At 36.4% G+C, this 13,379-nt stretch overlaps 1 protein-coding gene across 1 annotated transcript in view; it reads left to right on the plus strand.

Annotated features, from left to right (window-relative positions):
* Positions 1-13,379, plus strand: part of LOC308679042 (double-stranded RNA-specific editase B2-like) — a gene marked incomplete at both ends in the record, with an annotated part of 428,971 nt that overhangs the window by 343,505 nt on the left and 72,087 nt on the right. The window contains one exon of the mRNA XM_081346277.1: positions 9,793-10,700. Coding sequence (XP_081202403.1) covers positions 9,793-10,700 — 908 coding nt within the window. The remainder of the gene's footprint in view (positions 1-9,792; positions 10,701-13,379) is intronic.

Here is a 13,379-nt window from a genome sequence, read left to right on the forward strand (position 1 = left end):
TAAATATGAAATAGCTGCTTATTCATCTTTTGTCAAAGCAAGAACATTCGATGTTAGCAGCATTGACAGTATGGTTTAGTTTTCAGTTAACTTCTTCTCTATAAAAAATGAATGAACAAATGTTAATATGGAAGTAATTTCTCTACTGCAATTGTTCTCTTTTCTGTGAGTAATTGCATGGAAATCTTGCTGGAAATTTTCTAATTTAGTTGAACTTGGCACACACAAACACACACACACACACACACACACACACACACACACACATTCAATCCCTATAACAATATGAGAACAAGCACATATACTACTTAATACCGGTAACAAAAATATAACTCAATGTTTATTTATTAAATATCAGCAAACATAAAAAACCTGACAAAATAGAACAAATGTAGAGAAAAATAGGAAAAAAGATACATTAAAAACAGATGAGGACAAAAGACTTAACGTCAATAATCATGTTCTTCTTTATTATCCCAGTTAGTCTGCACTATACATATACATGTCTTCCTATCTGTTTAAGGTTTATAAAAGAAAAATGTCAATACCCACATCAATACTCACACTAGTCTAGGCAAAGCAGTTTAATTTTTTTTAACTCAAGAGATAATTTTACTTCAGCAGAAAGAATTGAGTTAAATAGCATTCTCATTCTCCTAGTCTATTGTTAATTCAACTTTCACATTACTCTTGAAAATATTAAGAAATAGAATAATATTTGTAGTTATAGAATTTAGAAGTGTAGTTCCATGCATAAAAATGCTTGTGGTGACTGCTTGGGTATTTTTGTAAGCAAAAATGCTGCGCTGTTGGCTGAGAACCTGAAACTGCAACGCTCTCTACAATGGGCTGCCCTTGAGGACCACTCGGAGGCTTCAGCTGGTGCAGAATGCGGCCGCACGAGTTGTGATGGGCGTTTCCCGATACTCCCATGTAACACCTCTACTCCGCGAGCTGCATTGGCTCCCGGTTGCCCTCCGGGTGAGATTCAAGGTGCTGGTGATGACCTATAAAGCCCTAAATGTCTTGGGTCCGGGATATCTGAGGGAACACCTGCTGCCAGCATCAAGTTCCCTTCGTCCAGTGCGCTCCCACAGGGAGGGCCTGCTCAGGGTGCCGCCGGTAAAAGATTGCTGGCGGATAACACCCAGGGGGAGGGCCTTCTCAGTGGGTGCACCTGCCCTCTGGAACCAGCTGCCTGTGGAGCTCAGGACTGCCCCCGACCTCCGTTCATTCTGCCGGGACCTGAAGTCCTGGCTCTTTGAGCTCTCTGGCCCAGGCTGAGAATTTTAATTTTAATTTTAATTTTAATTGGGGTTTTTTCTTTTTTTTCAGGGATTGATGTAATTTTTTTAATTGTTTTTAACTTTTGTATTTCTTGTTTTAAATACCCTGTAAACCACCCTGAGTCCTTCGGGAAAGGGCGGTATATAAATCTAATTAATTAATTAAATAAATAAATAAATAAATAAATAATTTGCATCAGATGTTAGGTAGATTGTATGATGAAAAGCATAGATCTGAAAAATTATGTATTAAAAGGCAAAGTGGTTGTGTTTAGCAGGAAAAATGGTGTGAAAAATGATCTGTCATTCAGTTTTATGTGTGGATTAGCTTTAAAGTATGTTTCCACAATTAAAATCTTAGATTTATGGGGAAATAGTTTTCTTGATAAAGTTTTTTGGAAGTGGTTTGCCATTGCCTACTGCTTATGACTAAGAAATGTGACTGGCCCAAATTCATCCAGTTGGCTTCATGTCTAAGGCAGGACTAGAACTCACAGTGTTTAACGTAACTCCTTAACCCTACACCAAAGTAACTCTATTTAGACAAGAAACTTTTAGAATAAAAATGTATTTTGGCATAATGATGAAAATAGAGTTTGGGCTAGGCTTCCTTGAGGTCTATGATTATATTTATCTGATTGGTTAGCTTTTCAGTGACTTGTTTTCATTAGTGATGTTCTTGCTGTTTTACTATGGCATTGCTTGCCATGCTATAAAAATTGACCTTGGGACTAGCGTGCCATTAGAGATATTATTAAGAGAGAATTTTCGTGGTTAGTAATGGTCTTAGAATTTTGTTATGGAAAGGATTTCATATCAGGGAACATTTAGAGTAAGACATTTCTGTTGACATTGGAATGAAGATAGCATTGACACTGGACTTCTTTGAGGTCTGTGGTTCAATTTGCTATGAGGCTTAGGTTAATAAGAAACCAGAAAAAGTTGACTAGCAAGTTTAACTAGTTTTAGATTGTCCCATATATTTGTTCCTTTGTCAAGACATAAGGAGCATTATCAGTTTAAATAGCTAGTGCTGATCTGCCATGTATACAGGACTTCTCTGTTATTTGAAAACCTTGATTAAAATTCATGCTCCTTTGTGTTCAACTCAATAGCACAATCAAGGTCAATTAGTTTTCCATTGTTGTGGGCTTTCTCCCACTTGGTTGCTACATCTGGAGTCTGAACTCAAGTGGCTCTTTTTGGAGGACCCTTATGAAGATGGGAAAATCTATCATTATTTGCTTTAATATTAGGAAATGTTCATATTAGTCATTAGATTGTACTGGGAAATTTCTTACATTGATTATTAAAATATTTTGTTATGATATGCTATGAATATATATATATATTCATTATATATATATAATTTTCATTATCTGTACTACATTCAGTTGTAGCTACACATTCAATTAAACTACTACCAGTACTACTGTTACTATTAATTTGTGCACCTTTATAAAATGCTTACTAAAGATGGAAAAATGAATGAAGAAGTTTTAAGATGTGCAAATGCAGGTAAAATTGTTGTAAGGAATGAATATTCTTGAATAAAGAACCCAATTTGTTATATGGAAATGAGAATTGGGTAAGTTGAATGCAGTGGCAATGGAGTACTTAAAAGAGATAGAATCACGAGTGAATCTGTTTTAAATGAATGTGGAGTGAATACAAGAGCTATAGTGCAAAAGAAGTACATTGATGTGAATTGGAATGTAGAGAGAATGAATGACAATTAAATTACAAAATATCTGAAGAATGAGCAACAGACTAAGAGGTGGGATAAGGTGACAAAGTTAGGATTGAATGGAATTGATAAATTTAGAAACAAAGGGCCATTCATAAAATTGGAACATGGACATGAATTTGGTTTGCAAGAATAGGATGTTAAGGAATGCATTTGTTATGAACAAATGTTATGAACAAATGTTAACAAATGTTATGAGTATAGCTGTATTTCTTTTCCTTTTTTAATCTCATGTCTTTAATTTCTGGGCTTTCAACCTGTCAATTAATATAAGAGATACTTTCTTCATATAGAAATAGGTCACAACCTGGAATACATTCTTTGCATATAATTGAAATGAAAACATTACTGCCATACATATTATTTTCACCAAATATTCCAGCCACCAGATAGTAGAGTAGCCTTCAAGAGGAATAACATTATCACTTCAAATGTAGCATGGAGTATTAGATGGCAGGTTTTTCTGACTTGTGACCCAGTGACCAAAGTAGTGCCATTTTAATGGTGCATTACAGACTTTATGATGCGACTGTGCCAGTAACACTGTCCTCATAATGACAGAGGGGAGAAAAGGCATGACTCAGAGATAAAAGGAGGAATGAACAAAGAGATCTAAGATTAATCTTCACAAATTTACAAATAAAACTTTTCATTTTCATTTTGTCAAATGAAATTAAGATTTTGGAACAAATAATTTCTTCAGTCTAATATAAATCATTGGGATTTAATAATCTTACCGTCACAGCTGTTTCATGTTGGAAACACATTTTATATTTGAGCCAATCTTAAGAAATGAAGTCATGACAAAGTATAAAGTTGGTTTAAATTAATTAATTGGTTTAAATTAATCACTTAATGTGATTGCCTCCCTTACATTTGGTTAATGCTTCCTATATATTTGAAAGCCTTTCCATTAAAAAAAAAATCTTGGTGAGCTTTTTACAAGGTAGGCCATCAGGTCTTACCTCAACAGATCTTACACATTTATTCATTTATTCAGGTTTGGGACCAGCCTGGAAGTCCAGCCAGGAAATGAGGTTGTCAAAAAGTATGGTGTCAAAACACCATCAAAGTTGACCCCCAGCCAGAGCATAAAATGATTGAGAAACCATAGGTAGAGGAGTCCCTGCAGATTTTATTCCACTAGTCATTGCCAACAATAGTGGGTGATGCTCACCTCCTTTTCAAGGCCATTGAGCCAGCACTGTCCAAAGATATGTAATCATGGGGCCAGCATGATGTCACAGAGCACTATTACTTTCATACTGAAGTGGTACCTATTTATGTACTTGCATTTGTATGCTTTCAAGCTGCTAGTTTGGCAGGAACTCCATCACAAGGACAACCCCAGCTTCTTAACCATGCCCTAAAGAAGTTGCATAAGAACAGAAAATATGGAGAGTGAACAGATAGCATCATCATCCTACTGTATATATTTAGTAATTTCCCCCCCTTCCATTCTATGAAACATAATAATTTAATGGCAACCATAGTTTGGGACCTGATGGTTTGGGAAGCTTGTAGGTTGCTTTCTTAATATGGTATCATTCATTTTTCTGGCCTTAGACTTCTATTCCAAGGTTGTTCTGATGGGATCACACTGAATGAGTGAGATAGTCAGGTTCTAAATGGTAGAACAAATTGGAATAGGAGGAACCAATTGTTTAATTTCCCCTAAAACAAAACTATTATTTTCTTTGTTCCCTTGACAATACATGAGTACAATATAGCATGTCATGCACTTCCATGAAAGCCTCCAACTGAAAAATATCAGAAAAAAATTAACTGAGACAGATACAAGATTATTTTTGCAGAAGAAGAAAACATGTGCCTTCATAATAGTACTGTAAGTGTAAAAAGAATTCCAGACTTGCAGTTGATCGGATGGTCAATATAAGTCAACAGAATAGAGACCAAAGCTGTGTTAACAGAAGTATAGTTTCTATATAATAGAGAACCATAATTTTATTTTATTCCAGAATCCATTCCAAATACTATGTGCATTTCCAGGCATCACATTTTTAAAAAAAAGATTCAAAGAACTCAGATTAGTTTCAGGGACTATTTTCAGAGTTTCAGCTCTGAAAAAAAGACAAGTAAAGGAGAAGAAGGCCAAGACTTGCTGTCCCATATGGAATGATGTGTTGAAATTACAGGCAGGCAAATTCTAACTGAGTATTAAAAAGAAGAGCAGTGTAAGTTTCTGCAATCAAGCTGGAGGGAATAGCCAACATTTCAGAAGACAGGCTCAAAACTCAGAAGGATCTTGACAGTCTTGAAAACTGGACTCTATCCAACAAAATGTAAAAAGTAATGTTTTACACTTAGGCAAGAAAAACCAAAAGAAGGAGTCTTAGTGGACATCCACTTAAATATGAGCCAGCAGCATGCTGCAGCTACCAAAAAAGCCAATACACTCCTAGTTTGCATCAACAAAGGGATAGTATCAAAATCACATGAAGTGTTAGTACCAATTTATACTGCTTTGATAACACTATATTTGAAATACTGGTTTTGGTCACCATGATACAAAAAAAATGTTGAGACACTAGAAAGAGTGCAGAGAAGAACAAAGATGATTAGGGCACTGGAGGCTAAACATAAGAAGAACAGTTGCAGGAATTGGGTATGTCTAGTATAGCAAAGAGAAGCACTAGGGGTTCTTTGATAGCCGTCTTCCAATATTTGAGGAGGTGCCACAGAGAGGACATGATCAACCTATTCTCCAAAGCACCTGAAGGCAAAAAGTAGTGGATGGAAATTTATCAAAGAGAGATCCAGTCTAGAATCCATAAGACAAGACACCTCTTTTATGATGGCATCTGCCATTTAAAATTAGAAATGCAATTTTGTGAATTTAGAAATTGCACTTTTCAATTGATTTCAAAATATTTTAATAATTAAAAAATAAAAAATACTGATGAATAATAGGATGTAACATCATTCTAAACCAGTGGTGCAATAGGTAATGCTCCTTATTATTAAAGTCGAAAATCCCACAACCTAGCAGCAAGAGATAGAGACAGTGACAACGCACTCATTGGATCTACAAAGTACAATCAGAGTTTACAGTACACACCACAACATCTTTTCTTAGCTGACCATGTAAACTAAGTGATTACAAATGCTCATTTTATTGTTTTTACTTTATTTTTCTTTTCTGCATCAAAGGGTGCTTATTAAAGGATATAGCATATGGCCATTAGAAGGAAAAGCTAAACCTAAAACTATTCAATCCTAGACCAAATTATTGCTGTAAACCACTACTTTAAATGATTATTCCACTGTAGTCATAATAATATATAGAGCTACACAGCCAGAAGGAGAGATGGAATTTTCTTTATGTTCCTGTTCTTATTATACACAGATGGATCAATAGGTAGTCAGTGGAAGCAGATGTATCCCATAGATCATGTTTGAAGGAGGTCATAAAATCAAGTTCCCAAAAATGCTGTGCAAAAGAGCAAAAGAAAATATTTTTTCCCCAACCAGCTTCCCTAAATTAGGAATTGGCCAAGACTTTTTCATCAGTTTTCTCCTCCTCCAGACAATCTTGTGTCCTCCTGATATGCCAGAGCTACAATTCCTACAACTCTGAGTCAATTCTTAAAGTAGTCAGGACTACAATTCAAAGCAATTTCAAAGGACACTATTATTGACAGAATACTTTGTCATCTGCAACTGATTTGAGAAAAGCATGGCTACAGAAAGTTGGGTATAAACTGGAAACATGCAGGTAGAATTTTTAGTCTGACCAAATTGGCTTTGAATTCTGGGGTTGGACTAGATGACCTCCAAGGTACCTTCCAACTTATGATTATGATTATGATTATGATTATTTTGTTAAGGTCATAGGAACTCTCAGCTATTTAATTAGAATTATCAGAACCAGTCTCTCAGTCTGTTCATGAAAGAATGTGGAGGTTTAAAGATGAATTTACTCTGTTCACAAACCATGCAGCCAGCATTATGAAAGTAAGAGAGGGGAGTAGAGATTGAGAAAGGCAAAATGAATTATAAATACAAATAACCCCTTGTGTTTTCCTATTCAGTGGTGCAGAATCAATACAAATTCTTTTCAAACCTGAATACAATGTGAAACAAGGGTTACCTATCTCTTTATACTTCCAGTATCGTTGTCTATAGTGATTGGTTCAGTAAAAACTGTTCAAAACAGGAGGGGGGATGGGTAAATGTTCTACATTTCTACATTATTTTCTAGGAAGATATGACTCGAAACAACAGGTTGTGTCTGCTTTGAGGGAGTGGGGAGAGGAGATTGGTTTTAAATTAATATAGAAAGTAACTGCCCATCCCAGGGACATATTATGGCTGGGATCTTACTGTATTGTTTGAAACCCATCTCAGCATGTTATAGGCATCCTGCTACCACATTAAATCATAGTGCTATGGACATAGCATAGGATGTATACAGCAATTGTGCTTTGTTAGTCCAGATTTAGGGTTAAGCATGTTGTGCAATCCTAATTTACTCATTTCATATGGACATTGAAGAAGTGGATATTTCTATATTTAAAGTCTTTGTATAAAAAGCAGGAGGATAAGGATTAAATTCTAAGCCAGGATAGTATGTAGACAGTCTTTTGGAAAGTTAATCCTCAATTTACAACCATTTGTTTAGCAACTCTTCCAATTTACAACAGCACTGGAAAAAGAGACTTATGATTAGTCTTACACTTACAACCATCACAACATCCCCACAGTCATGTGATTGCAATTCAGATGCTTGGCAACTGACAGTTGAGCATTCTGGGGCCACAACATCATCATTGATTACCTTCCCAGGAGGCTTCCAACAATTCAATAGAGGAAACTGGATTTGCTTAACAACTGCAATGATTGGCTTTACAACCGTGGCAAAAAAAAGTTCCTGACCCAGTTCTGGTTGTGAGTCAAGGACTATGTACAAAATATATTCTATCTCCACAAAGGGAAACAGTTGCTGTACAATTTGCTCACTTGCTTGCTTGAAGCTTTTCTAGTCTGCACAAATCTCGAAAGCCTTTAGGCGGTGAAGAGCAAATCCAAATTTCCTGTAAAGCAGCATAAACTAAACTAATACAGTATAATTTATAAATGCCCGGCTATCATGGTGCCCTAATCAGTCTAAAACAAAGGTTGAATGGAATAGGCCTCTTTTCACTTGGTTTAGATTGCAGAGAGAGTTGGAACTTCACATATCGGTAGAAGGAAATCATTTTACACCATAGGCAACAGTACAAAAACCTACCAACTTTTACCTTGCATGGAGATGGATTCTTAGCGTGTCACTTCCAGATGATAAGGCAGATTCTTTTATGGCAAGGGAAGAGTTGATGTGACTTAATGCTAGCTGGGTGGAATGTTAGACAACAGCTTAGGCTTTGAATGGGTCCTAGAAGCCTACTGGTAACCAGTGTAACAACTTTAAAATGGATATTATTTTGAAATGGTGGGATTGTCCCACCATTAATCATATTGCCACCTTTCGTGCCATCTGCAGCCTCTGGAACATCTGCAAAGGATTGGAGAATATAAGGGCTTGAATGCATCTCACCCTCTACTATAGAGTGAGACTGACTTCAAGACCCTGCTTTAACCCTTGCTGAAGGCCTAACCATATCATAAGCCTCTGCCCCAACCTTTGCTGATGACCCAGAATGATAACATGGTGGAATGGTTTTGAAAGGCTTAGTGGATGGAATGGCTTTGAAGGGCTTAGTAGGACCAAGAGAAGCACACTTCCACAGATCATGGTCCTAGTGGTAATTCTCCCAAGCAACTAATGTCATTTCTGTCCCAGGAACAGGCCTGAGTATTGATTGAAAAGAATCTAGATTATCTGATTTCCTAGTAGAAACAAGATAATCTGGATTCTTCCAAGCAGCTGCTGCCCATCTCAACTACTTCTTTAAGAAGGAAAAGATGTAAATTATCATTGTAAAAATATGATCAAGTTATCAGGCGTTCTTACTTTTAAAGAGAGCCCATCTCCAGCTGAATCAGAGCAGGTAGAATTATGCCCCCACCCAAGCATTCATTATCTCCTGGAATCATTCATTGACATTGACTATAAGAGCATTACTGGATTAAAGCAGATGACTGTATAGTCGTCCAACATCCTGTTTTATGGGATTGCTAAGCCAGATGTCTGTGGGAAGTAGAGCAGCAAGATATAGCTATTTTCCCAGGAGATGGTATTCAGATATATGTTCATGGTAACCTTGATCCTAGTTATAGTCAGGGCTTTTTTTCTCATAGAACGCTCAGAACGGAGTTCCAGCACCTTTTTTGGATGGAACCTTGTAGGGTAGGCAAGGCGGGTTGTATGACATGTGTGAGTTCTGGCACCTTTTTCTTTTACAAAAAAAGTACTGGTTGTAGTATATGGTTATCTTGTCTTATACTGATTAATAAGCTTACTTTCTATAAATTAGTTTAATCTCCCTTTAAAACAATGTTTATTAGCAGTCACTATTGTGTCTTGTGGTAGGGTAATGATTTAGCTATGTGTGTAAAAGTTACTTTCTGCTATCTGTTGTAAACCTTACAACATTCATTACAACACTCAATAATTCACGTATTTGAAGAAAGAAAAAATATTCTCATCCATATAACTAGGTTTTGCCAAACTGATTAAAAAATAATAATCTCAATCAAGATTTATGCCAATACATTTGAACTTTTGTGTGTACATTTTGCATCAGTTCCAGTAATGTTAGTGGGCTTTTTTTTTTTTTGCTTTCTTTTTCCAAACAGATATAAGCAGTGCTGAAGTAAAGGAGAACCGTAACATTGGAAATTTAGAAGATCATTCAGTTACTTCTAATGAAAGATCAAGAGTAGCAGCTTCCAGGGTCAAAAGAAAAAGGCCTCTAGAAGAGGGCAACAGTGGACATTTCTGCAAATTTCAGCTCATCTGCAAGAAGGTCTCATGGTCTGTAACACCAAAGAATGCCCTGGTTCAGCTGCATGAACTTAAACCTGGCTTACAATATAAAATGATTTCCCAAACAGGTCCTGTCCACGCCCCAGTATTTGCAGTTGCCGTGGAGGTCAATGGACATACATTTGAAGGCACTGGTCCAACAAAAAAGAAAGCTAAAATGAGAGCCGCTGAACAAGCCCTCAAGTCATTTGTGCAGTTTCCCAATGCATCTCAAGCTCACTTTGCCATGGGAAATTGTTTCAACCCTTCTACAGACTTTACATCAGACCTGGAAGACTTTCCAGACACTCTGTTCAAGGAGTTTGAACCATCTGCACACAATAAGGAATTCTCAGTCTGTAGCCCGGTTAATAATGAATGGCTTTCCAAGGCCTGCCGTCAAGGGAAGTTATTCTACCACACGTTGGACTTCATGGGCCACCCTAAACAAAACAAGGACAAGATGGCGTCCACAGCCAAGAGTGAAAAGAACCCAGTGGTGTTGCTCAATGAGCTGCGGTCAGGACTGAGGTACGTCTGCCTTTCGGAGACTGTGGAGAAGCAGCATATCAAGAGTTTTGTGATGGCTGTGAGAGTGGATGGGAGAACATTTGAAGGCTCGGGACGTAGCAAGAAGCTGGCTAAAGGTCAAGCAGCACAGGCTGCGCTGCAGGCCCTCTTTAACATTCGTCTGCCCAGTCACATTCCCAGCAGGAGCAAATGTAATCATTTGCCACAGGTGAGAGCTCTGAGGTAGCCACCACCGAGCTGAAGGGATTCTGTAAAATTAATGTGATTTCTTGTGTTCTAGCCATAAATTGTGACTTTATCAGAACGCTCGCCCAGAGGGTTCTGTACTTCAGCAGTGTCTCATTCCTTGCTGAAGCCATGTGCAAAGACGTTGGCATTTTCTTCCCCTTTTGCATAACTAAGAGCCACCAGACGAATTAATTTCTAAAAAGGAAAGTTGAGCATAGAGACCTTTGAAGGACTGTCAGTATTTCAGCTGCAAATTAATAGTACTTCCATAAGTAAAGAATGCAGAGCCCTATTCTTGTTTTTATTATCAAAGTATTTGCTCTTAAGAAAGATGTCATAACTAAGATATGTTGGGGCGGTATCCTTTTTATCTCCCCCCTCCCTATCAAGTTGCAGCTAGAGAAAGAGGACATCATTCTTTTAAATGTACGAGTCTATATCCCAGATTTCACCCTCAGACTTCACACAAATATTAAAGATGTTGTCAATCAAATGACTGAGATAAAGGAAAAAGCTGGTGGTGTTTTGCCGATTATATGTTCATGTGGAGTATTTGGGTGCTGAAGCAAGAAAACAATCCAATTTTTGTGTACTCTAATATGAAAGTGTTGCTAGTTTTTGGTTAGTAACTAAAATAACTAAGATGCGATGAGGTTACATTGACTGATTGATTGATTTTGTTACCTGAATTTTCTTTCAGTGTTGTCCTTCTTGGTAGCTGTTTTGTCTTGGACTCTTCCTCTATTCAAGTTAAATTTCTTCTGCTTTTCCTAAGCTTTTGAAAAAGGTAGTTGGGAAAAAATAGAGCACCTTCATAGGTTTCCCCTTGAGACCTATATCTGCTTTCAGATTTTTCCCATTTATGTTAGAATTTCCTTACTACTCATAAATTAGAGGAAATAAGTATTCATGTGGTATTTCAGGGTCACAAAATAAGATCTATGATCCATACCTGGAAGGAAAATCCTCTAAAAGGGGTGTTTTGCTACATATTTATTAGTTTACACAATGTGTAAACTATGTGTAGTTGGAAAATATATTTCAATTTTAACTCTACTGACAATTTTCATTACAGTTTTTGTGGAGTTTTTTAAAAAATATTTTACTTTGCATGCCAAATCCACTAACCTTAGCTTGCATTTTCTTTCATTTTTGCCTTGTACAGTAGTCGGTTTGTTGAATTAGATGGGCTATTTTATAGTACAGTCATCTTTGAACATTATTCTGGGTTAAATTGCATTACGGAAATTTCAGCATTACATATTTACATGTTGTGAATGTATCTATTTAAAAAAAAAAGTTTGACATTTTCTATCCCATTTCTGGCCACAAAATTAAGGCTTATTGAACAAATGTGTGGAACCAAGTGGTCAAATTAAACAGTTTATGTGCATCAATGGAACAGATGCACAAAAAGAGAATAAAAACAGTAATAGGTCAAAACTATAATAGACTTTACCTAAAGATAGTTTCAGCAAATATCAACCACGAGTTCTTCTCCACATGCCATTTCAGAAATATATTAAAGGAATTCCCAAATGGCTGCATTTAAAGAATCAGATTATATGGTATTTTAACTAAAGAAAAATATTGGCTGGAGTCTAAGACAAGGAAAAATTCAGCTGATTCACATTGCAACGCAAACCTACTGTACTACTGTAAATTCCACCCTTTTTGAACCTATACTCAAGCCTCTATTATATTTCCAGATTCACCATTCTCCAAATTTTGCAAAGCCGTTCTCAAAATCAGACCTTCATTGATTAATGAAAATATACAAAATGCATTTTCTTAAATGGAAATAACACATATAGTACAGAAATCTGTACATTACAAACAGTGAGCAGAAAAAAAAGTATGAATTTTCATACAAATTATGTCTTAATGTTTCAAACTGGTGTGGAAATGGAAGAAACAAATGAAGCCTGGAAAAATAAGAAGCTGTCAGAAACCAAAACTAAAAGATTAATCAATCTCCGGATTGACCCAACGTAGCTGGGAGATATGTTTGGTGAAATTGTTCATTCCATGGGAATCAGAAAAAGTTACCCTACATACTGGTGGATAAACCAAGAATTTTAGCTGCCAAAGCACCCCCAAAATTGGGTTTAACTTTCTGTGGAAGCACAAATCTATATAGTAGTCTTTTCCTCAGCTTTTAAAGTGATAAACAAACCCTTGATTTTTTTATCCAAAATACCATTTAAAAAATACACTACCCGCAGATAAGTCAATTGTGAAAATTAAAACATATGGAAATGTTGAGCTTGGTTTATCAGTGGGTGAAGCCTTTTTCATGGTACTTGAGAGTCAGCTTATCAGCAGATGGGTTTATCTGCAAGTATATATAGTATATATATCTCTCCCCACTTATTACAATAAAACATTTAGATCAAAAGTAGTGATTTGCTGATAGGTGAAGAATATATTTTGAACCCCTTCCTGAACATTAGTAAAGAAGCGATTGGCTTAACTCCAGTAACCTTAACTTCCTTCACTGAAGAAGTACTGGAATTGTCTGGAATTTTAGTATTTCTCAATGACACACAAGCATTTTTTTCTAGTTGGCTTGCAAAACAGACAAAGTCATCTCAAGTTATGGAAGGTGAGAATGAAAGTATTAGGGAAACAAATTATTTTTATCTGTAGAGATTCAGGT

This window comes from Vipera berus (genome assembly GCF_964194415.1).
Source record: "Vipera berus genome assembly, chromosome: Z".
Lineage (NCBI taxonomy): Eukaryota > Metazoa > Chordata > Lepidosauria > Squamata > Viperidae > Vipera > Vipera berus.